The 23,281-nt window shown below is 39.3% G+C and overlaps 1 protein-coding gene across 1 annotated transcript; it reads left to right on the plus strand.

Moving 5' to 3' along the window:
• The first annotated feature begins 39 nt into the window (after positions 1 to 39).
• On the plus strand, positions 40 to 22,957 carry SEPTIN2 (septin 2). Its single transcript, XM_075157730.1, has 13 exons — positions 40 to 124; positions 2,693 to 2,725; positions 3,878 to 3,998; positions 7,275 to 7,361; positions 8,269 to 8,392; positions 12,674 to 12,808; positions 13,043 to 13,160; positions 14,481 to 14,582; positions 14,886 to 15,031; positions 15,699 to 15,782; positions 17,534 to 17,591; positions 19,499 to 19,608; positions 19,995 to 22,957. Exons 2-12 carry the CDS (start codon positions 2,717 to 2,719, stop codon positions 19,598 to 19,600), a joined length of 1,086 nt encoding a protein of 361 aa, XP_075013831.1. The 5' UTR covers positions 40 to 124; positions 2,693 to 2,716; the 3' UTR covers positions 19,601 to 19,608; positions 19,995 to 22,957.
• Positions 22,958 to 23,281: the final 324 nt, after the last annotated feature.

The raw sequence follows: 23,281 nt of genomic DNA on the forward strand, positions 1-23,281 counted from the left end.
CCGCCCCGGGGGCGGGGCCTGAGGGGCGGGGCGTAGCGCCTCGGCTCCTCCCCTCCCCCCTCACGGTGCGCGCGCGCGGGAGCGGCGGTTGGGGTCGTTGGCTGCGTGCGGCGCGGGCCGGCAGGTGAGGCGGGGCGAGGCGAGGCGAGGCGAGGCGAGGGGCGCTGCTCTCCCTCGGTGGGGCCCGGGGGTCCGTCTGCGCGGCCCCTCTCTGGGCGGGCGGTGAAGGGCAGCCTCGTCCGCAGCTCTCCGCGGGCTCTCTGGGAAGCCCCTCTGGGCGCTCCCGCGGGTCGCGCTCGGCGGGCCGGGGCTGAGGGAGGAAGGGGCTGCGGGAAGGCGGCGGGGCGGCCGGGAGGGGTGCTGGGGAGATGCTAGTGAGGAGGTAAGCGGGCCGATGGGAGCTGCGGGGCGGGGCGGGGCGGCGGTCGGCGGTGCCGGCTGTAGAGCCGCCAGCTGCTTGGGGGTGTCGGAGAGGTTGGGTAGCGCCCTGCCTGCCCCCGCCGAGCGCGGGGCCTTGTGGTCGCCTGGGCCGCCTGAAGTACCCGCCGGCGGGAGGGCCTCGGAGATGCGGTTCCCTCTTTCCAGAGGGGGTGAGGTAGTCGCTCCAGTGCCATTTGCATGCCACGCTTCAGAAGATGCTCTCGTAGAAAACTCCAGTCGAGTTGTTGAAACCGGAGGGTGAGGAACATGATCGACCAGCTCCAGAGGGAAATCTGGACTGCCCTGAGACTGCGTGCTCCCGCCTGCGTGGGAGCGCTCAGCCGCTGCCCTGAAGGGAATGCTATGGGAAAGATCTTTCGTGAAAGATTTCCGTGCTTGGTCCATATATTAAAATGTAATGTAACTGCAGCCATCGGCATAAATAGCTCTCCTGCATTTCTTGGTAGCTGTGAGAAACTTTCCTCCGCTTTTAGCCCGCCTCTGAGAAATAGTTGGGTGACAGACAAGCCTCGTGAATTAAAAGAATGTTCTTCTGTGTTCTAGCAGGATCTAGTTTTGTTTGGCATTGAAAATCTCTCATGGAGAATGGTTAAGCAGGGATCAATGACCACTCGGCAAGAAACACTCCTGGAGGAGTTGCTATCAGAGCAATCTTGCAAGATGATAAGTCTCACAGATAACCTCTTCTGTAGTTGAATACTTCAGAGGTCATAGTCCAGCTTATTGACTGAAATACAGATGTTGCAGATACTGGATTTTATTTTTAGCATGAAATTTCACTTGAGAAGCATGTTATCTGTTTTTTATTCTGTGTGTGTAATCAGGATGCCAGATTTTTGTCAGCAAGTTCAGCTTCGTGTGAAATGACACCAAATTGCTTCAATGTTCAGCACCTTTAGTCTGTCCCTCCCATCAAAAAGTCTTCCTTAAAACTGATCTCTTCCTTATTGGGGGAGGGGAGGGAGGCAGCTTGGTAACTATAACAGTGAAGTAATCATGGTGAGCTAAAAAGTTGCTTCTTAATAAACCTAAAGGAGGTTGCACTTGTATATATATACATATACAGTAGTTTTGAGAAGCAATGCCATAGCTGCCGGAAGACAACTTCCGCCTTCTGCCTAGCACAAAAAAGGTTGGGCTCCTCTTCGTCTGACACTTGGCAGTTTGCTTTGACTTCAAGGTGGTTTTTTGATGGGAGGGACGGGCTGAAGGGTGCTGTATGTTGAAGCAATTTGGTGTCATTTCACATGAAGCTGAACTCACTGACAAAAATCTACTTGGAAGACGGAAGGAATCAGACGGTGATAATTTCAAATCCGTAGAATGAAAGTGGGAGTGAGCTAGGTAGATAAGAGGTGGCTATGGTATGTGGGCTTTGTGAGTGGGAACAGATCCCTTTTTGGTTAGAGGGCAAGCCAGGGGAAGGACTAGCATGGGGACTTGGAACACTCATCACTTGAAGATACAGCATATGCTGACATTTTTATATTGCCATAGTAAATCATATGATCCCTTGAACACATGCAAGTTAGTGAGATAGAAATTCTCTTCCGTTGACAGGTCTTTGTTTGTTGAGGGACTTTTTTTACATGGAGATCTTAGATGAGAGATTTCTTTTTTTCCTGGCTGCTTTGTATCTCAAAGTGATGCAGCTGCATGTGAAAATCTTATCTTGGCAACAGAAGTTAAAATGACTGAGTTTGCAAGCATCCAGATGAAAGAGGAGAAGAAAATGTTTCATTTTGAAGCTGTCAACTCTTTACAGAACACTTGAGCATGAAAGGAAATGTTGAGGGGAAGGAGGCTTGAAAAGGAAAAATAATACATGAGTTGTTTTTTTGAGCTTTGAAAAAACTGTTTCCTGTAAATAGTAAGATGTCTTTAAGCAGTGTTTTTGGTCTGGTTAGTTTCCGGAAAGGATGTGAACTTTTCTTTTTCAGGCTTCAAAATGGTTTGTCATACATCTAGTGCCTTTAGCACCCCACATTCATGTTGTTTGAATTTATTGTCCAATGACATTAATAGGAACAATGGGCGCTGAAAATTCTGCCCCTCGTTAATACCGAAGAGTCAAATACTTGTACTCTGTGAAGCAGTTGACACTGTTTCAAAATCTGGACATCCAATCAAGAATGCTCTTTTTTTAATTTAGTGTGCAGGAGTGGATATTATATTGGTTGTGTGTTTTGGGTTTTTTATTTCTTTTCTCTTACGATTTTTAATAAGCTAAAAAACATTATTATTTTTCCAGATTTGTTCCTGACCTTCCATAAAAATGGCCAAGGTAAGAATAACATTTCTGTTTTCCAATGTAACGATGTGAAACAGATATTTTGTTTTTAAATACTAATCTGCAAGGGCAGAATGTGTAACTCGCATCGTGTTTGATGGTGATATGTATGCTAAATTTATGGCTCATAAGTAAGAGAGAATTCACATTTAGAAGACGTAATATTGAAAGATTGAGTGATGTAAAACGTATATTAAAGTAGTTTCCTACAAGTATAACCTCTGCAGTTAACTAATATTGTTGGAAGGATTTAATTTTGGTCATGGAGTTGCATACAATCTGCCTGGTGCATTTTCATTGAAACTTCCATTCTGCTACTGTGTTTTGAGCAGGAATCATATAAGAAAAGGATATTCTTAGATTTAATTTTTTCATTTACTAATAGAGTGAACTGATCTTCTGGAAAAATCCTTCATAAACAATGTGGTAACTTAAAATATTATTGACATGCTGGGATTCATCTAATTCTTGGTCCCCTACATTTCGTATAATGGGTAGAACATCCATGTTAGCTTATTGGAGTGAAATGAATGATAAAGGGTACTTGAGTAATGTGTTTGACGAGGAAAACTAACAGATCTAAAGATTTCTCTGCAGTATTTGTAGCAGTGGACATTTGGAACACTATTGTGTAAATTGCCACACACACCCCCCCCCGCCCTTTAAAAGAGATCTCTGGAGAGGACTGCCAGCAGATGGCTATCGCTTCACTAGTCTTTCAGTGTTTTCATTTGGATGTGCTAAAAACAGATTAGAAATGGTCATCTTTTTATTTAAGTCCATAAACATTGGACACAAGTTTTTTTATTTTAAATGTGTGTGAAGACACTGTTTAAAAAGTGTGTGATTAGTGAATGTACTTCCTACTTCGATAAGTAAATGTTTGGGGTTTTGTTTCTTTTTTACTTAAGGTGATCTTGGCTGGATAGCTGAATAAATGAAACTTTTTTTTTGTTTTAAACTCTAGGTGAATGCAGTTGTTCTGTACTTCATTATGAAATTGTTGAGTAGTAGGAACACCTGTGTGTTTTTCTCTCTGTATGTCATGTAGCTTCAAACCATTTGAAATAACTGAGGAAAGCGGTTATACAAACAAGTATGTCTTGAGTGGTTGCTTATTATTGCCTTATTTTATTTTATTTTTAGCAACAGCCTGCTCAGTTTACCAATCCAGAAACCCCTGGCTATGTTGGATTTGCAAACCTTCCCAACCAGGTTCACCGGAAGTCTGTGAAAAAGGGGTTTGAATTTACTCTGATGGTGGTTGGTAAGGAAACATTTTATAGTCTTTCCCAAAATTAGTACTTGCTCACAGGGAATTTGGAATTAAAATGAGTATTACTTCCACTATTGTAAGGCTTCAGTTTGCATCAGAAAGCTCTTCTGTACTGTAGCATTTAACTTTTTTTTATAATTTATTAATTCATGCAGCAGTTGTTTTCCACATTACAAACCGTGTTTGAATACATTAATAAGTTTGTGGGTGAAGTGAACAAATTTTGTTGTGCACTCCAGTGATCGTTAAATCCGTCCTTCTCTTTTGTCTTACAGGATTCAAGCACTCCATTTAAAACACAGTTTAAAACTGTTTTTGCATTTGAATACAATCTTTGTTTGCTTGTGTGTTTTGATGAAGAGAATAGTATTAAGGAGACTACTCTATTTAAAATGTTCTTTATGTTTCTTTAGCTCAAAACAATCTGAACTCTGGTCTTCCCACCCCTTCTAAGTACTCTTCTAAGAGAAGACTGAGAATTGGATTAGTTGGTTTTGATGTGAGCTGTTACTTTTTAAATTGATCTTGATTTTCTGTTAGCAGTTATAATTTAAAGTTTAATTCTATTTGATATTTCATTGAGAATCTGTGTTGATGTCTGGAACGGAAAGAAAAATCTAGTGTGTCTGCAGAAATACCTTGATCCTCTGAGAAGTCGGTGTTATTTTTGCAAATTAAGCAGGCTCCCAAATCAGGCTTGGGCATCTTTTATATCTCTCCTGGTCACACTGCTTGGGAGCTGTAACTTCTGAGTTTTGGTGTTTGAACTCTGTAATTCTCACTTTTAAAATAGGCTTTTGCAAAAAGTAACCCTGATAGAATTAGGTTCTTTATTACCTGGCGTAACAAGACGTAAACCCCGTTTGTGTGTTAGATTCGGCCAAGAGAGATCACAGCGGAAATAAATAGGAGAGGTGAGGCAGTACATGATAGGAGGTGTTTAAGTTCTTAATTGTTTTGGATTCCAGTAGTTACAGAAAGAGTCTATCCTCAAACCTTTCATTAGTTTTGCCAAATGACAGCCCTAGCATTACTTTTATCCTGTTTCTGGTTTTTGTAGTTCAGTGTTGGACTGAGTTGGCCCTTATTTTTGTCTTCCTAGAATTTTATCATAGTTGTTTATTGTATCTTTCATTGGATTTGCTTAGGATAATATCATAATGGATATCTTATAAAATCTAAGGGTAAAGCCAAACTATAAGCAGATGGTTCAAATTATGGTATCTACTGTAACTCTTCAGAATTTACTGTTCAGTGATCCTAAAAAACTGAACAGTTCTGAGAAACAAAAGCTGTGCTTTCTCTGCTGCAGCTAAACTTAATTTCCAGATCTCTTTGACATTAATTGCAAAGAGTGCTATGTGAAACAGTTCTGGCAGAAAGCTATATAAAATTATATAGACCAAACAGTTGTTTCTAGCTTCTTGTAAAACAGAAAATAGGGGGAAAATGACACGGTGTCAGAGTAACAGAAAGGCAATTAACCCCACCCACGTCTCAGAGTAAAATTTAACTTTAGTCGTTGCCTGCCAGTATTCTAAGGGATAAATGAAAACTACAGGAAGACAACTTGGAGAAAAGTAATTTCATTGAAAATTTGGAGTGATATTTTAAGATACACTAGCAGCGGGAGGCAGTCAATGTAAGATAATATAAACTGTGCTTTAAATTGTTGATTATTTCAACAGTTTGGAATGTGGATTCTTTCTCTTGAAATATGCATGGGGTTTAAGTATGTTCTCTTGTAGGCTATATCACAATGCCCGTATTGAACTATTATTCTTCATTAAGTTGCCATGCTTCCTAATTTCTGAGCAGGAGAATGTTTCTTTAAAAGCTATCTGCACTGACAGAGTCCTAATCAATGTTTTTTCTTCTTCGCATTGTTTTTTCTGCTATTGTTTATTGTAGTTTGTGAAAATATGAGCTGGCTTTTATGACAGTTTGGCTGCTTGGCTGTGTTGCTTCCAAAGAAACCCTAACCACTTGTATTTATTAACAATTTCATGTTCATTCTCATTATTAAGCTATGACTTCATCTAAATAGTTATTTCACTTGAGAGTCACTAAACTCTAACTACTGTGGGCAGTAGTTAGAATAACTACTCTTTTCATTAATCCTTGACAGCGACTATGAAAACCAATTTGTTTTACGTGCAATATTTACCCAGACTGAAAGTATGGGATGTGCCACTGGTTAAAATCGTACTTTTTTTTGTTTTGCTGAAATGATGCCATGTGACTGTTGAGTTACTCTGGCTGCATGTCTCTTTCACTGGTGAAGGCTGCACTGGTAAAATCTGATCTTGAGAGATGCATTCTATAAGGCATTAAAAACTGGCATGTCATAGTCACATCTTTATTTAAAAAATAATTCCATCTCTTTTTTCTTTTGTTCAGATATTTTTGTCAGGCTCCTATTGCAGAATAGTCTGTGTTACTCAGAGGGATCATGTGGCCCATCATTTTTAACATCTAATTTTTTTAATTAATTCTATCAACACCTGAAATAAACCCAAAATTCTAGAAAAGGATTTGTTCAGTGAATTCAAGTACTGAGCAATTCGAGTTGCTGGTCTTTTTTATGCCGTGAACATTTGTTCTGATTAAGATCTTGATTTTTAGCTAATTAGTTGGCTTTTGAACTTTCCTCAAGGGTCAGTCAGTAGCCCTAGAACAAAAATATATTTATGGTACATTTTGGTAATCCCCAATTTCATCAGTGAAAAAATTGCTCTGTGTGTATGCTCAGTAGCCGTGTCATATTCCTCTTCCCTTGGGTTCTTGTTTGCCATATTAGCATAAAAAGCAGAAATCAATCATACTTTATGATGGCTGGCTCCGCAGAAGTTCAGCAATGCCTTTTTTGTTGTTTAAATTGATGATACAGCCTAGGCAGGGTCTGCCTTCTCGCTGTGTATGATCTTTCACATTCTGGAGTGATGGCAGAGAAGCGTGCCTTAAAAAATCAGGAGACATGAAATGGGAAATTTTAAGTCTGAATTGATCAGAACTCCACTTGACTAGCAGATTTAATACAAATTATCAGTGAAAGCTCTGAGAAAGTATCTTATAAAGCTGAGACGTAAAAATTGTTATTCAACCTTCTTGTGCAAACTTTTCTGATACAAAATTATAAGATGTAAATTTTTAAATGAAAATGTTCACATTTAACATGAAAAAAATGTATAGTCAGATGATACTGTCTGGAAACAGTGGAAATTAATTGTGTAAATATGTTGAATTTATCTTTATATTGAATCACAGGTGAATCTGGATTGGGAAAATCTACATTAATAAACAGCCTCTTCTTGACAGATCTCTACCCAGAAAGGATAATCCCAGGAGCTGCTGGTAAACACACCTTTGTTCTAGTTTCTCTGTTCTAATGATTTTTGGAGTTGAATGCTTTTACCTTTGGATTTTAGTAACAGCCATCCGTGATTTCTAGCTTAGTAATTTCTAATGTATTTCCTTGTACTTGAACTGTTTTGATAGAATTGGTTCCCTCTGTACCCAGGATGTATACGAGGTCTTTGTTGTTTAGTCCTCAGGAGTATTCATATTGGCACCTAGAAAGTTGATCCCTTCTTTTGCTTAAAAAAATGTCATCGTGTCATAGTAAGGTAAACAATCAACTAAAAAAATCAGAAACTTTCTTTAATTTTTAATCTATTGCAATTCTAAACGTATGCATTGTTTATGCCTGCTTGGTCTTGCAACTTGATTGCTTTGCTTTGGGTTGATATTTAGTGAATGTGAACTTCACCTCCTTTTCTTCTTCAGTCCCTTGTCCCTTTTTTTATTCTGTTAACCAAGGCATAAAATAATCCAACGAAAGAGACTGTTGTAAGAAAATAGAGGAAGATGCTATTTTTTTCCCTCTTTACTACTTGTTGAATGACTCGCTTTAATAGTTTATCATGTTAGCTGACGATTACTTATCACTTTCAACCTTAGGAAAGAAATCCATTACGTATAATTTAGTATTGTTCTCCAAATTGCTGGTTACCTACAGTTTCTCCCAGTCCCTTTTGCCTTAGCTTCTACATTATATTTAAGAACAGTATGAAATCTCAAATAACGTTCTAACAAAATCTGAAGAACTTAGGTACTGAGTCTTGCTGTTATCAGGCTTTAGAAGGTAATCCGTGGAATAACATTTATATGGTTGCATCTGCCAATTAATCTTTTGAGTTTATCTCAAAATGACATAGTCTTATAAATTCTATTCTGAAAGATGAAGTTTCTTGTCTTTTAGAGAAGATTGAACGCACTGTGCAGATTGAAGCCTCAACAGTTGAAATTGAAGAGAGGGGTGTGAAACTACGTCTAACGGTTGTAGATACACCAGGATATGGGGATGCTATCAATTGTCGAGACTGGTATGTACACAGAGTATGTATTGATCTATGTATGAAGACTCACATCCATTTCATATTTGTCCTGAGGTAGGGGGGGGAGATAAGTAACTGAAGTGGGGCTATATAAATAATGATACGCAGTTTGAAGTAGGATGGCCCAAGTGGCAACCCTGGCTCTTTTAAACACTTCCATTCCAAAAGCGATTCAAAGTGATTATACTGTTAAGTCATTATCTTACTTTTTTTTTGGTGTGTTACGCAAAATGCTGAATTTGTGGTGTGATTTTTGGAGAGATGGGCGTGTTTTCTAATTTTGAGGAATCTTAATTTAAGTGTTATGAGTTCATTCAGATATATGTAAGGAGGCATCAATAACTTCCACACAACTTGAAATAAATTTTGTTACACAAATATTTTGATTTTTTTTTTCCTTAGTTAACTTTCTTAAGTTTAGAAAAGTTTTAAGTGAACAGTGACCTTGACCTTTTTTCATAGTCAGAAGGCAATGGAACTACTGGGACACAAGAAATTGAAGAATACTCTGAGAAAGTAATTCATCTAGTCTTTAGTGCAAGTAAAAATCCACCTTTAGATCTTGTCCACATTCATTTGAGCGTTCTCAGATTCTGTGCTTCATTTTTAAGTGCATTTTCATCATCTTTGGGTTTGATTGTTTGGTTTTTTTTAAGAAATTTACATTATAATAAGTACTGAGAAATAATCTTGAGATTAATGGCAATCAGTTTTCAATGGTAATCCTTCTTCCCACATCTCTCAAGCCCCTGAACCTCAACGTAGGGACGGGGGAATGAAGTCCCTCCCATTGTAAGTGAAGGTCAGGTTCGAGACCACCCGAGGAACTTGAAGATACATAAGTCTATGGGACCCAACAAGATACATCCCATCTTGTTGGGTTATCTATGGCAGATGTAGTTCCCAAGCCATTCTCCATCGTATTTCAAAAGTCATGGCAGTCAGGCAAAGTCCCCAGTGACTGGAAAAAGGGAAACATCACGCCCATTTTTAAAAAGAGTTAAAAGGAGGACTGTGGGAACTACTGACCAGTCAGCCTGGCCTCCGTGTCCGGTAAGGTCATGGAACAGATCCTCCTGGAAGATATGCTGAAACATATGGAAGACACGGAGGTGATTAGATACAGCCAATATGGCTTCACCAAGGGCAAATCGTGCCTCACTAATCTGGTGGCCTTCGACGATGGAGCAGATAAAGGAAGAACTACTGATGTCATCTACCTGGACTTCTGTAAGGCCTTTCATATGATTCCCCATAACATTCTTGCCTCTAAATTGGAAAGATATGGGTTTGATGGATGGACTGTTAGATGGATTGGATGGCTGCGTCCAAAGAGTTACAGTCAATGGCTCAAAGTCTAAGTGGAAACCAGTAACAAGTGGTGTCCCTCAAGGGTCCGTACTGGGACCAATACTATTTAATATTTTCATCAATGACATAGTGGAATTGAATCCACCTTCAGCCAGTTTGCAGATGACACTAAGCTGAGTGGTGCAGCTAATTCACTAGGGGGAAGAGATGCCATCCAGGAGGACCTTGATAGGCTTGAGGAGTGGACCTATGAAGTTCAACAAGGCCAAGTGCAAGGTCCTGCACATGGGTTGCGGAAATCCTTAGTATCAATACAGACTGGGAGATGAATGGGTTGAGAGCAGGCCTGCAGAGAAGAATTTGGGGATACCAGTGGACGAAAAATTGGACATGAGCCGTCAATGTCTGAAAGCCATTTGTATCCTGGGCTGCATCAAAAGAAGTGTGGCCAGCAGGTCGAGAGGGGTGATTCTCCCCCTCTACACTGCTCTTGTGAGACCTGCATCCAGCTCTGGGGCCCCCAGCACAAGACAGACATGGACCTGCTAGAGCAGGTCCAGAGGAGGGCCATGAAAATGATCCAAGGACTGGAACACCTATGAAGAAAGGCTGAGAGAGTTGGAGTTGTTCAGCCTAGAGAAGAGAAGGCTCTGGGGAGACCGTACTGTGGCCTTTTGATATATAAAAGGGGCTTATAGGAAAGATGGAGAGAAACTTATTACCAGGGCCTGTAGTGACTTCAGACCAGTTATCCTCAGGGTATTCAGCCCCCTGAGCTGGACGACAGGGACGGCGAGCAGGATAAATCCCCCATAATCCAAGGGGAAGCAGTTAACGATCTGCTACACTACCTGGATGCTCACAAGTCTATGGGGCCGCATGGGATCCACCTGAGGGTACTGAGGGAGCTGGCGGAGGAGCTTGCCAAGCCACTCTCCATCATTTACCAGCAGTCCTGGTTAACAGGGGAGGTCCCGGATGGCTGGAGGCTAGCCCATCTACGAGAAGGGCTGGAAGGAGGATCCGGGGAACTACAGGCCCGTCAGCCTGACCTTGGTGCCAGGGAAGGTTATGGAGCGGTTCGTCTTGAGGGTGCTCACAAGTCATGTGCGGGACAACCAGAGGATCAGGCCCAGCCAACACAGGTTCATGGAAGGCAGGTCCTGCTTGACCAACCTGATCTTCTATGACCAGGTGACCCGCCTCGTCGATGAGGGAAGGGCTGTGGATGTGGTCTACCTGGACTTCAGTAAAGCCTTTGACACCGTCTCCCACAGCATTCTCCTAGAGAAGCTGGCGGCTCACGGCCTAGACAGGTGCACTCTTTGCTGGGTAAAAGACTGGCTGGACGGCCGAGCCCAGAGAGTTGTGAACGGAGTTAAATCCAGTTGGCGGCCGGTCACGAGCCGTGTTCCCCAGGGCTCAGTACTGGGGCCGGTCCTGTTCAATATCTTTATCAACCATCTGGACGAGGGGATCGAGTGCTCCCTCAGTAAGTTTGCAGACGACACCAGGCTGGGCAGGAGTGTTGATCTGCTGGAGGGCAGGAAGGCTCTGCAGAGGGACCTGGACAGGCTGGATCGATGGGCCGAGGCCAATGTATGAGGTTCAACAAGGCCAAGTGCCGGGTCCTGCACTTCGGCCACAACAATCCCAGGCAACGCTGCAGGCTTGGGGAAGAGTGGCTGGAAAGCTGCTCAGAGGAAAAGGACCTGGGGGAACTGGTTGACAGCCGGCTGAACATGAGCCGGCAGTGTGCCCAGGTGGCCAAGAAGGCCAATGGCATCCTGGCCTGTATCAGAAATAGTGTGGCCAGCAGGAGCAGGAGATGATCATGCCCCTGTACTCGGCACTGGTGAGGCCGCATCTCAAATCCTGTGTTCAGTTTTGGGCCCCTCACTACAAGAAGGACATGGAGGTGCTGGAGCATGTCCAGAGGAGGGCAACGAAGCTGGTGAAGGGTCCAGAGAACAAGCCTTATGAGGAGCGGCTGAGGGAACTGGGGTTTTTTAGCCTGGAGAAGAGGAGGCTGAGGGGAGACCTCATCACGCTCTACAACTACCTGAAAGGAGGTTGTAGTGAGGTGGGGGTTGGTCTCTTCTCCCAAGTAACTAGTGATAGGATGAGAGGAAATGGCCTCAAGGTGTGCCAAGGGAGGTTTAGATTGGATATTAGGAAAAATTTCTTCACCAAAAAGGTTGTCAAGCAATGGAACAGGCTGCCCAGGGAAGTGGTTGAGTCACCATCCTTGGAAGTACTTAAAAGATGTGTAGACGAGGCGCTTAGGGACATGGTGTAGTGGGCATGGGGGTGTTGGGTTGACGGTTGGACTTGATCTTAGAGGTCTTTTCCAACCTTAATGATTCTATGATTCTATGAAAGAGGGTAGGTTTAGGTTGCACATAAGGAAGAAGTTTTTTACAGTGATGGTGGTGAGACACTGGAACAGGTTTCCCAGAGAGATTGTGGATGCCCCATCACTGGAAGTGTTCATGGTCAGGTTGGACAGGGTTTTGAGCAACCTGAAAGATGTCCCTGCCCATGGCAGCGGGGTTGGACAAGATGATCTTTAAAAGTCCCTTTCAACCCAAACCATTCTATGATTTTAAATCAATTTGGAACAAGAAGCTTAGGTTGTCTTGAGCATGTGTAATTAATACTAGTCAAAAGATAAATACTAACCCAAGAGAAATCTGCTGTAGAAGTTGTGTGTTACATGTATGTATATTTTATTTTAATATTAAAAAAAAAAATGCATAGTAGTTTGTTATTTTGGAATTCAAGTAAAATTTTAAGATATATGCTCTTCTACTCCTAGAGTCTTACAGCACCAGTAAATTAATTTTTGTATATCAGCAGGTTGGTTCATCAGTGTTTTAATACTACCTTTGAAACGTCACTAAAATCATTGACCATTTGGGAACGAGCATGATTTTTGAATCGATATTTGTTTTACAGTTTCAAGACCATAATCTCTTACATTGATGAGCAGTTTGAGCGATATCTGCATGATGAGAGTGGTTTGAACAGAAGGCATATCATAGATAACCGGGTTCATTGTTGCTTCTATTTCATTTCACCGTTTGGTCATGGGTAGGTGTTTCTCTGTCATTTTATTTTTTAAGTGATTTTACTTTGGGGAGTTGGTTTGTGTCTGTTGACTTAAATTTTCAGAATCAGATTGCTATTACTTAAGGAAGTACTAGAACTGCTGGAATTAATTGGGTGTGTTCTTTCTGTGTAAGGACAGAGATCTACATTGGTGTGAAAATAAATTGGTAATTTAGATTAAAAATAAATTTAACTTTTTCCATATTTTAATTTTAGCCTTAAGCCTCTGGATGTTGAGTTTATGAAGGCCATACACAACAAAGTAAATATTGTACCAGTGATTGCAAAAGCTGATACGCTTTCTCTGAAAGAGCGAGAAAGACTAAAGAAAAGGGTGAGTATTTTTCTAGCTTGCAGAAAACTGTTGTACTTTGGTTATAGCAGGATGGTCGCTGAAGAGAGGGACGTTCTCATTCAACCTTACTCTGTCCTAGTCAAGAAAAATATAATCTCACGCACAGTGTAACATTATTTAATATGTAGTTTGATATCTTGTAAATTCTTTTGTTATGTATTTAACTGAGAAATTGTCCTTAAAATGTTGCCTGCGAAATGGCAAATTGGCTACATTTACAATTACATTATGAGTGAATTTTGAAACTTTGGAAACATATTGAAATGCATTTGGTAATGGCAATTGCTCCCTTACCTGTTTAATCATTCTCAAAGCAGAGACAGTATCTGCATCTATAATGTGTATATATTTTTTTACCCAGTCAGAATTCTGATGATTGAAAAATAGGATTTTCAGAGATTTTTCTGATGTTGGAGTTGTTTTTCTTCCTTTATGTCACCCTCTTCTAATACGGTCCAGTTCTTTCTTCCATGGGCAGGACTCCTTAACACATTCAGTCTTGCAGGACTTTATGCTGTATTTGCTGAGGGGGGAAGAAAAGCAATAAACCATCATGAGTTAATAACAACTATGAAATTTAGAAAGAAGTGTTAAAATTAATTTGCCAGACGGCACATTTGATCCAGTCTTAGCTGTTATATTTTAAACTTTATCTATAATTTTTTCAGTTACTCTGAAAATCCTTATAGTTACCTTACCCAACTTGCAATAAAAATAGAGGAGTATAATTTACTTTGATATATGTATTGTGCTAGAATTCTGCAGAAATAAAGATTTTTAAATTTTTATTTTAAAGAGCAAAATTTGGGTTTATGGCAAATGGATGCCAGCTGCAGATGCCATTCTTGCCAGTCATGAAGACAGAAAAAAGTATTTGTCGTGTCTGTAGTTCAGTTAGGTTTTTAAACACTCCCACCCCTACCCCCCAAATAGTAATTCAGAGGCAAGAACAAGGAGTTTTAGGCTGTTCAAAGCAATTATAACTTCTGAGTCAATGCTTTATAATTTAAAAAAAACAATTGCAAAGGTTTAAAAAAAAGCTCAATTTCTTATGTGTAATCCACAAAGGACAGTGTTTATTTGAACACTATTGTTTGAAAGTCTGTGGCAAGTAGTTGTTGAACATCATGAAGAAATACGGTGTTTAAAAACAAATACTTGCCAAGTAACTTGGATCAGTAAGATAGGCCAAAATTTCTCAAGAGACTGTGTATAACTGATTAAGTAATGTTACCTTAAGATTTAAAAGTACTGACCTTACGTGTATATTATCTCAATTTCTTATATTATAAATCTCAGATTCTGGATGAAATAGAAGAGCATGGCATCAAGATTTATCACCTGCCTGATGCTGAATCAGATGAGGATGAAGATTTTAAAGAGCAGACCAGACTTCTGAAGGTATGACTGGCTTCGTAAGTTACATATGTGGATAATATACTGTATCTTTTTGGACTGCTCAGATGGCTTTAGAACAAGATACATACTGTGACCTGTGATGAGACCTTGAGTGAGTCACTGTGTCTCTTTGCCCAGGCTTCCCTATCTGGAAGATGGTGGTAACAATGACTTTTTTTTTACAGCTTCAAATTAAAAGCATTACAAACTTACTACCATAATATGCAGTGCTGAGCAGAACAAGAGTTGTTTTTGGAGTTGTTTGCTGTGTTCATGACCAGTAATTTTTGCATTTTTGGCTTTCAGGCCAGCATTCCATTTTGTGTAGTGGGATCCAATCAACTCATTGAAGCGAAAGGTAAAAAAGTTAGAGGTCGACTTTACCCATGGGGTGTAGTTGAAGTGGAGAATCCGGAACATAATGACTTCCTGAAGCTGAGGACCATGTTAATGTAAGTTAGAAAATTCCAATTAAATGGTAATTTAAAAAACAATCACCAGGAAGATACTCAAACACTGTATTGGGGGTTTGAGGCGGTTGTGGAATCCTTGGAGACATTCAGAATTTGTCTGGAGAAGATCATGAGCAGCCTTTACGTAGCTGGCCTAGGCAGGGATTGGACCACGTGGGCTCCATAGGTTCTTTCCAATCTGAATTACTCAGTGATTCTGTGAAAATAATCTTTTGTCTAATTCTTTTGTCGAACACAGTGTTGTATTGCTATTCAGATCCCCAGGAACATAAAACAGGTTGCTTCACACTTTGTGCTTATTTAAATATATCTATAGGTAGATATATATCTACAAAGTAGTAGACTTCAGAAGTCCACTGCTTGATTTTTTTCAGGCTTTGCTACTCTGCTTCCCCTGCCCAGCACTGCTTTATCAAACGCCTTACCCAGGAGGCAGCTTATGTCAGGGCTGCCTCAGGGTCTGAGGTGGTCTCTCTATGTGTCTGTTATTGCACCGATTTAACTTAAATTAGCTTTTAAATTAGCATGTTAAATGGGTGTAGATGCTGAACACATTGACCCAATACAGTGCTGAATGTGAGAGTTGATCAAGCAAGCTGATGTGACGCAGCTATGTTTTATCTTTTAATTATTTTTCTTCCTCCAGCACCCATATGCAAGATCTTCAGGAGGTGACCCAGGATCTTCACTATGAGAACTTCCGCTCTGAGAGGCTCAAACGAGGCGGCAGGTTGTCATCTTATGGTTACATGCGGTTTCTTCCTCTTCTGAGTTTATTTTTTGGTGTCTCTCTCTCTCTGTCTCTCCTACCATTTCATTGCTAGGATTTGGTAGATCATGGACAGCTCTGTAGCTCCAGTCAGCACCAAGTTCAGTTGACCAGCTTACACCGAGTGTAAGAAACAGTATTACGTAAATCTGAAGGACAGTTGTGGCATTAAAAAGATATAGTTAGATCTCTGCTTTGTTTTAAGGCTTGAACACAGTTGGACTGGAATGTTTGAGGTAAGTAAGTAGGGCAGATGTCTGTGATAAATGTTGCCTTAAAAAATCTGCAAGTTAGGTCAGTGCTGATATGTTGAAACAAGGTTTTTTTCACATCTAACTTCTGGAATATTTGGACTGCATCTATAAAAAGAGAAAATCAAGTCCTTCTGCAGTGCTTTATTAAACATGGGCTACATAAATAATTTTCTTTGCATAGCAGTCACAGGATAATGTCTTTCAATCCTATTTTGAGCTGTGGTGGGTAGGGCACAGCTTTCCTGGTAGGAGAGACAGATAGAACACCCCATTCTTAACTAAAATAGCAGGGTTTGTAAAGTTGAGTTTGTGAGTTCTTGTTGAAAACTGAGTGTTTCCTGGTTTAGATTTTTCAGTTGCTTCTCTTATGTGAACCACTAGAGGGTTTCATAATTGCACATTTCAGTGGGTTTGATATATTTTGCAAAGCTTTTTCCATCATGCTGTTGACATAGGTTTTGTCACATGAGTTTTCAAGAAAATGAGTTTGCCTCTGCCTGTAGCATTGGCCTACAAGTCCAGTTTTCCCTTCAGGCAAGATGACATGCTCTTCTTCCCTAACTTTTAAATCCTGTCTTCTGAAGTTCAAGCTAAAAAAAATATTTTTGCCAAGTTCTGGTGCCTGTTATCCAATAGGTATGTACAAAGGTCTTAGAATTAATGTAACCTAAGGTCATCCAGAGTTAGAATAATGTTTACCAATTTCTAGAGGATGTAAAGTTGCCTCTGCTAAGGGCCTGTGACAGTAAGTTGCTGTTAAGTTGGGGTATCTTTCTTTGTGAAATGTTTTTGTATCTTGTCTAGTTAAGCGGCCTATATATCTTTGTTTTCACATTTCTGAAGTGCTGCTAGAATGTAGTTAAGTTTACTGTAAGTGAGGGTAGTTTGCGTGTGAATTTATTTCAAACTTGCACCTACCCCGCTGCAGTGGTTGGCAATTAGTGCTTGTTGACTGTACTCACTAACGTTCTTAGAGGCTTTTGGGCACAGAGGATTTTTTGACATTTTCTCTGTTAACCTTTTAAGACGCATCAGTTTGTTCACTTTGCACTTTTGATGGCACTTGTGTGATTAGATCTGTTAGATCTTCCCCATTGCAACATGGGATAGGAGAAACGCTCAGGTAAACTGCCATACTTGAATACTGTTCAGAAATAGTTTTTATTGATACCTACATGCGAAGGTCTGTCGTGTTTTAAAGTCGTAGCTAGAACAGTTTATACTTGTTCTGGGCATAACTTTATGAAGTGATAAATTCATGTGTTAAAAATAATTTTAAAATAAAAACATGAGTTGCAGCTATGTGGAAAACATGTTTCAGTGAAATTTGTTTGTATTATGAAACTCTGACATATAAGATGTGTTCTAAGAGCCATGATTTTTGTCAACAAAGCATTCTCTGGAAGTTCAAAATCCAGAATGTATGCATGTTATTGAACAATATTCATCTTATTTTAGGAAAATAGAAGACGAAGAAGTAAATAAAGACCAGATTCTGCTTGAAAAAGAAGCTGAAGTAAGATGACAGAGCTCTATACTCTTGTGATGGGGGAATTTTTATTCTTGTGTCAGTACTTTAGGTCAAATGATTTATATGATCTTGGTAATTTGTAAAGGAAAAGACAGAATTTGCTAATATAAAGTTATTCAAGGTGCAGTAACAAAACAGAATGTGAAGAAGTGTAGAGGACTCTCAGGATACTGATTTATTGCAATAGGTGGAATCTGGTAAAATGCCCGATTCCACTGTACTAATCAGCAATGGATGTAATGCACGTTGTGCGGGAAGGGAGAGCCATCTTCACATAAGTAAAGGTTCTAAAGTTAGCAGTTGCAGACTGGGGAAAAGTCAGTTCAGCTCTGCAGCAAAGGAGGGAACAATGGTAGGAATTGTCAGGAATAAAGAACGAAACAGAAATTCTCATTCTGCCACTATGATAAATCCATAATGCATAGCTCTTAACACTGTTTTCGTTGTCCCCCTAACCCAAACAGGATATAGCCAAGACTAGGAAAAGTACAGTGAATAGCAAAAAGTGGGCAGAAAGGCTGAAGTGGAGATCTGAATCAGGTCCTTTACAAGGGGAGATTAGGTTAATGTTCTTGTTGGGAAGCAGGTGACAGCGGGGAAGGATATAGTAAGGGGCTTCCATAATCATAGATGGCAGGATGAATGGAAATCTACTATACAAGAAGCAAGTCAAAATTAATGAGATTAATAGGTGGCTGATTTAAAATAAAAAAGATACTTTTAAGATAGTCTGTAAATTGTGGAACTCATTAGCGTGGAATTTTGTGCATAGCAAGAATGCAGATAAGCTCAAAAATGCTGAGAGACTGGAGAGTTTTACTTTCTCCATTAATGTGCTCACTAAACACAAAGGTAGAATCTTTTGGTTTAGCAAGTTCAGAACTGACAGATTTCTAGATTTTGAGAGCATATGTCAGGAAATACTGGGTATGTGCACCTGGCTGTTAGGCTCTTCCATCATTTGCTAACAGCCAGTGTTAGAGAGAAGGCTGAGTTAGATGGACTTTTTGGACTGCTTTAGCACAAGCAGACACACTTGGTCTTCTACTAGTGGTCTTAGTGGCTACCCAAGTCCCAAAAGATAACTAGAGTAAAAATGAAAAGGGTCGTTGTTTCAAGGAATATGAAAAAAGAATACTGTAAACATTTCACAAATTTAACTTTTCATTGTTAAGCTTAACAGTTTAGTTTGAGTTTAAAGTGTAGGTGCACAAAGGCAAAGACACCCAAATGTATTTCAGTAGTGAGGTTGACTTCCCACCTGCCAGAGCTGGGTACAGTAGAAGAATTTAAGTATTGTACATGCAACATGGCTGAATTAATCTTAGTAGATGAGTTACATGATTACCCGGTGTTTAAATGTGGCAGTACGCTAAAATTGAGCTTCAACCACTTTTAATAATGCTTGTGTCTCCTTGGACGATTTGCCTATAATACTTGCTTCCACCTAGACATCACTAGCAAGGGAGTTGGGAAGTAATCCTGACAATTTTTTTTTAGTGACAGATAGAGGGGTGCTTTGGAGGGACATAAACAACCTGCTTTTCTTGTGGTGATAAGCTTTAGTAACTGTAAGTGTTTGTTCAGCACTTCAGCACATCATTTTTATGCATTTAACTTCAGAGGAAGCAAAGACTTCCATTTAGGGATGCTTAAAATCTCATCCCAAATTACAGTAATAAAGCCTGCTTATTTCAGTCAGTAAATTTCCAACCTCTTAATGAATGAAGAAGAGCAGTAGAAGAAGATGCCATAACCTGAGATTGTTACCCATCAGATAAAGATAATGCAGATATGTGTTCCCTCTTTAATATAAATAATATTGCTGGCAGCAGAGAGTCATATTCTGAGATGAGATTAGGCTAAAGGATTCTTCTGTGCTACTTTTCCAGCTTCGTCGCATGCAGGAGATGATTGCGAGAATGCAGGCACAGATGCAGATGCAGATGCAAAGTGGAGAAGGAGATAGTGCAGTTCATGGGCATCATGTATAAAGTCTTTGGTAAGATATTCAAATAGCCACTTAGAGGGTTTTTCTTTTAACTACTCATTATTGTGGTTGGTATTAAGAAGTTTTAGAAAAACGTTGACAAGAAGGGTTTGCATAGGTTTTAATCTTAGTTTTAATTTTTAAGGTTTAACTACTGTTTGTGAAGTGAAATGGCTTGGAGCCAGACTAAACATCCGTGTGATTGTGTGTGTGTGTGTGTATATATATATATTCAAATTTTCCAGAAAGCCAATACAATATATGCTGGCAAGAATCATGGAAGGAGTCTTCGATTGATGAAGTCATTGTTTCATTGTGACTTTTAAAATGTTTGCAGTTTTTTGGGTTTCTAACTGTAAGAAGATAGCTGATCTTAAATTTTTCTGTCTTCTTTCTAGATTACTTTATACCTTGACTTAAAGGAGACATCCTGGAATTGAATTATGGTGGTGTTACACCAGAAAGGATGCCTTTTGCTCAACATGTGACTTGGAGTTTGCTTTAGAGTTTAATGTGGAAACGCATTGTGGTAACTCACATGATATGTATTTCATAACATGTAGTCAGTTGGTATTTTATATATTATACACATTTGACTTTGTTTTTATTTAGTAATTCTTATATTGAGCTTATTTTCAACTTCCCGTTGTATTAGGGATACAAAATAGACATTGAAACTTTTCTAGCCTGATAGGGCATTAGATAATAACTATTTTTTTTAATATGGCTTATTAGCTCCCTGCTTTTAACTTCGTATTACATTTAGAAATAAACAGCTGTTAGTGATATCTTGTTCAGTGGCATCTAACAGTCACCTCACTAGGGATCCCTGCAAGGTTAGTTTTATATTTTTTGCAGTGTTTACAGGTGTGTGTCTGTGAGACCATCAGCCCTTTTTCTGTCTCTGCTCAGTGCAGATGATTTCCTTGGCCTCTGCAAGTATCAAATTAAAATTCAAGCATGCCTTGTGTCTTAACAAAAGAAATAAGAGGAAATGCCTCTTTGAGAGGCACACTGTATTTTATATGACAGGCGTTATTTCCTTCACATTTAACCTTGAGGGACATATATTCTTTATTGTTTGCCTAAAATCTCTTACTCTATTGCAGATAATTTTTTAAGAGTTTCTTGTAGGTTAGCACAAATCAGTTCTGCTATTTTGTGGCATTACTGTAGCCAAATAAACTTGAATAATGCTGATACTGTTAAATGAGGTAAACCCCAAAGAGAAGTTTTCTATGCATGGGTATTTCCTATATCCAAATGCATGAGAAATTCTATAATTCTTAATGAGTATTTTCATACGATTTTTAGGGCATTGCAAACTGTTAATTGTAGTATGAAATAAATACTAGCACACTTCTTTTTTAAAGTGATCCATGCCTGACAGGATCAATGCAAACTGTATTTTAAGGTCTTGCTCCAAGACGGAGTTAGCAGTATTACTTTGGAAGTGACTCTGGTAAGTTACACCTTTTTTTTTTTTTTTTTTTTTTAAGGCCAAGGTCACTTTCCTTAACACTGTAAAGGAGACTGGTTTTTAGCTTGGCTGGACTTCTACTACATATCATGTCTGGTATTGTATTTGCAGTACTTAATAACAGCTGTAGTATAGAGCTACATAGGTGGTAGCTGATAGGGTAAGCAGTAATACACCATGGCTGGTTTTTCTACTACTTCCGATAAAGCCAGCAATCAGATTTCCTAATCTGATCTATTACAAAACGTTGTTATCTGGACAGCTAAGAAATAGAGAGAATTGCAAGTTTTTTCTCTTCTTTGAGCTCAGGTGTAGCTGTGACTTTTATAATTTTTTTTAGTGTTTCTTTGAAAAAATTAATAGGATTTCTACAGCTAATGTATAATTCCAGTGGTACTTAAGTGGCTAGGTTAAATATAAACTTGCTAAGCAACTGAAATTTCTACCTGCCTGAAACTACTGTTGATGAATTGTTTTATATTTGAATCTTTCTAAAAATGTGAAGTAAAATCCTGCATCGTAGCCTTTGCTAGGGAGCTCCAGTTTTCTTGTCAAAAGCAATTACTGTCAAAGTTTTGCACAACTCATTTGACCTTCCCTAACCTTGACTAAAGTGAAAATTAGAACCTCTTTGTATGTTGAGATGCACGGAAGTGTTAAGTCCCATTTTGTCACATATTTACATGTAAAACTTAGATGGAAAAACATGCACTTCTAAGTTCTTGTCTTGCTTTTTCGAAAGAACATGTAGAAACAAAGTAATGTGGCAGTATTGTCAGAAAACACTGCACAACACCTTATTTATTTCTAAATCTTTTGATATATTTTTGTGAAACGGTTGTCATAAATTTACCAAAAGAACTTACTGTAAACTTAAGTCATTGAATACCATGCTGTTCTTCAGTTGCTACAAATCTGGGGTTTTTTCTGATAATGCAGCATTTGTCCACTTTTAAGCTATTTGTCTGGTATCTCTCTGTTGAATGTTTTGAACACAGCATCCTTCAGATGCTCTCTGCTTTGCCAAGGAGAGCAACTCTGCGACGTTCATGTTTTCACCTGCAAGCTTGGTAGGGTATGGTAAGCTGCAATAGTACTATGAACCCGCACTTGAAGAAAAACTGTGAAATCTAAAATGTATGCAAAGGGGGACTGGATGTACATGTGACTCTCTCTGTGTATGTTGGTTTGATAGTTTTTTCCTGTATTTTCTAACATGAGAACAAAAGCAGATTGTCCATGCATTTAGTGCTGTTTGGTCACTACCTGTGGAATTATTTTAGGCAATGTCTTATTCTTTGAAATATCATATATCTATTAAAATATTTCATCAGGATAAAGTATTCTGTTTGATTCTTAGGCAAATAAGTTTTCATCTACAAATTCTAGCAGGAGAAATATTTTCGTGTATGGTTTGTTTTGGTTTGGTTTGATTTTTTAATAGGAAAAAGCAAGTTTATGGCACTTGCCATTTTAACTGAAATACTTAAGACAGCTAATTGCTGCTTCTTCCCAAGTCTTTCCCCCTTCATTTTTCTTGTGCTGGTCTTGCAGTTGGTTTCATGGTAAGACATGAAAAGTGAGACTACCCTTCTCAGATTCTGTTTCAGATAAATTCAACTATTGGTAGAAGAAAGACTTGGGTAGAAGAAAGACTTAGAGACAAAAGGTAGATGTTGTTTGGTGGCTTGCTGAACTGGCCACAATTCTTTTTCTGTTACAGCATTATTACGGTTTTTATTTTAGGAGTCAAAATACTTCTGAATTTGCAGAGCTTTATAGTTGGTAGCAAAAATGACTTGCTCTTGGTACAAAAATCTGTTATATTCTGTTTTATGTACTGCCATTAGCCAAGACTATAATAAAAAATGCTAAAATACACTTTTTTTTTTGTTATGATTCTTTATTATAATCAACCCTGGCAATATTAATTTGTTTTTGGTGGTATGTTTTAAATAAAAAGGAGAAATGCAGACGTGGTTGAAAGAGAACACATTGATGAACCTTCATAAAACACAGTCATTAAGTATTGTATGTTCCAAGTGTATTGGTACAGCGCATTTCCCTATGGGTGTTCCCAGAGCTGCCAAAGTCCTACTTATGGGATCTTGCTTTTTCAGCAGCTCTCACCAAGCTTAATTACTATGTTAGCATAGAATGAAGCTACTTGTTGTTAGGTGGTGCTTTAAGTGTTAAGGGTCATTG

Source organism: Calonectris borealis, chromosome 9 (genome assembly GCF_964195595.1).
Source record: "Calonectris borealis chromosome 9, bCalBor7.hap1.2, whole genome shotgun sequence".
In the NCBI taxonomy this organism is placed as follows: domain Eukaryota; kingdom Metazoa; phylum Chordata; class Aves; order Procellariiformes; family Procellariidae; genus Calonectris; species Calonectris borealis.

What these genes read in the sequence shown, in the direction of transcription:
- SEPTIN2 (XM_075157730.1), top strand. An exon ending in AAGCTGAGGACCATGTTAAT is followed by an intron (nt 15,032 to 15,698) that starts GTAAGTTAGAAA and finishes TTCTTCCTCCAG; the next exon opens with CACCCATATGCAAGATCTTC. An exon ending in AGGCTCAAACGAGGCGGCAG is followed by an intron (nt 15,783 to 17,533) that starts GTTGTCATCTTA and finishes ATCTTATTTTAG; the next exon opens with GAAAATAGAAGACGAAGAAG.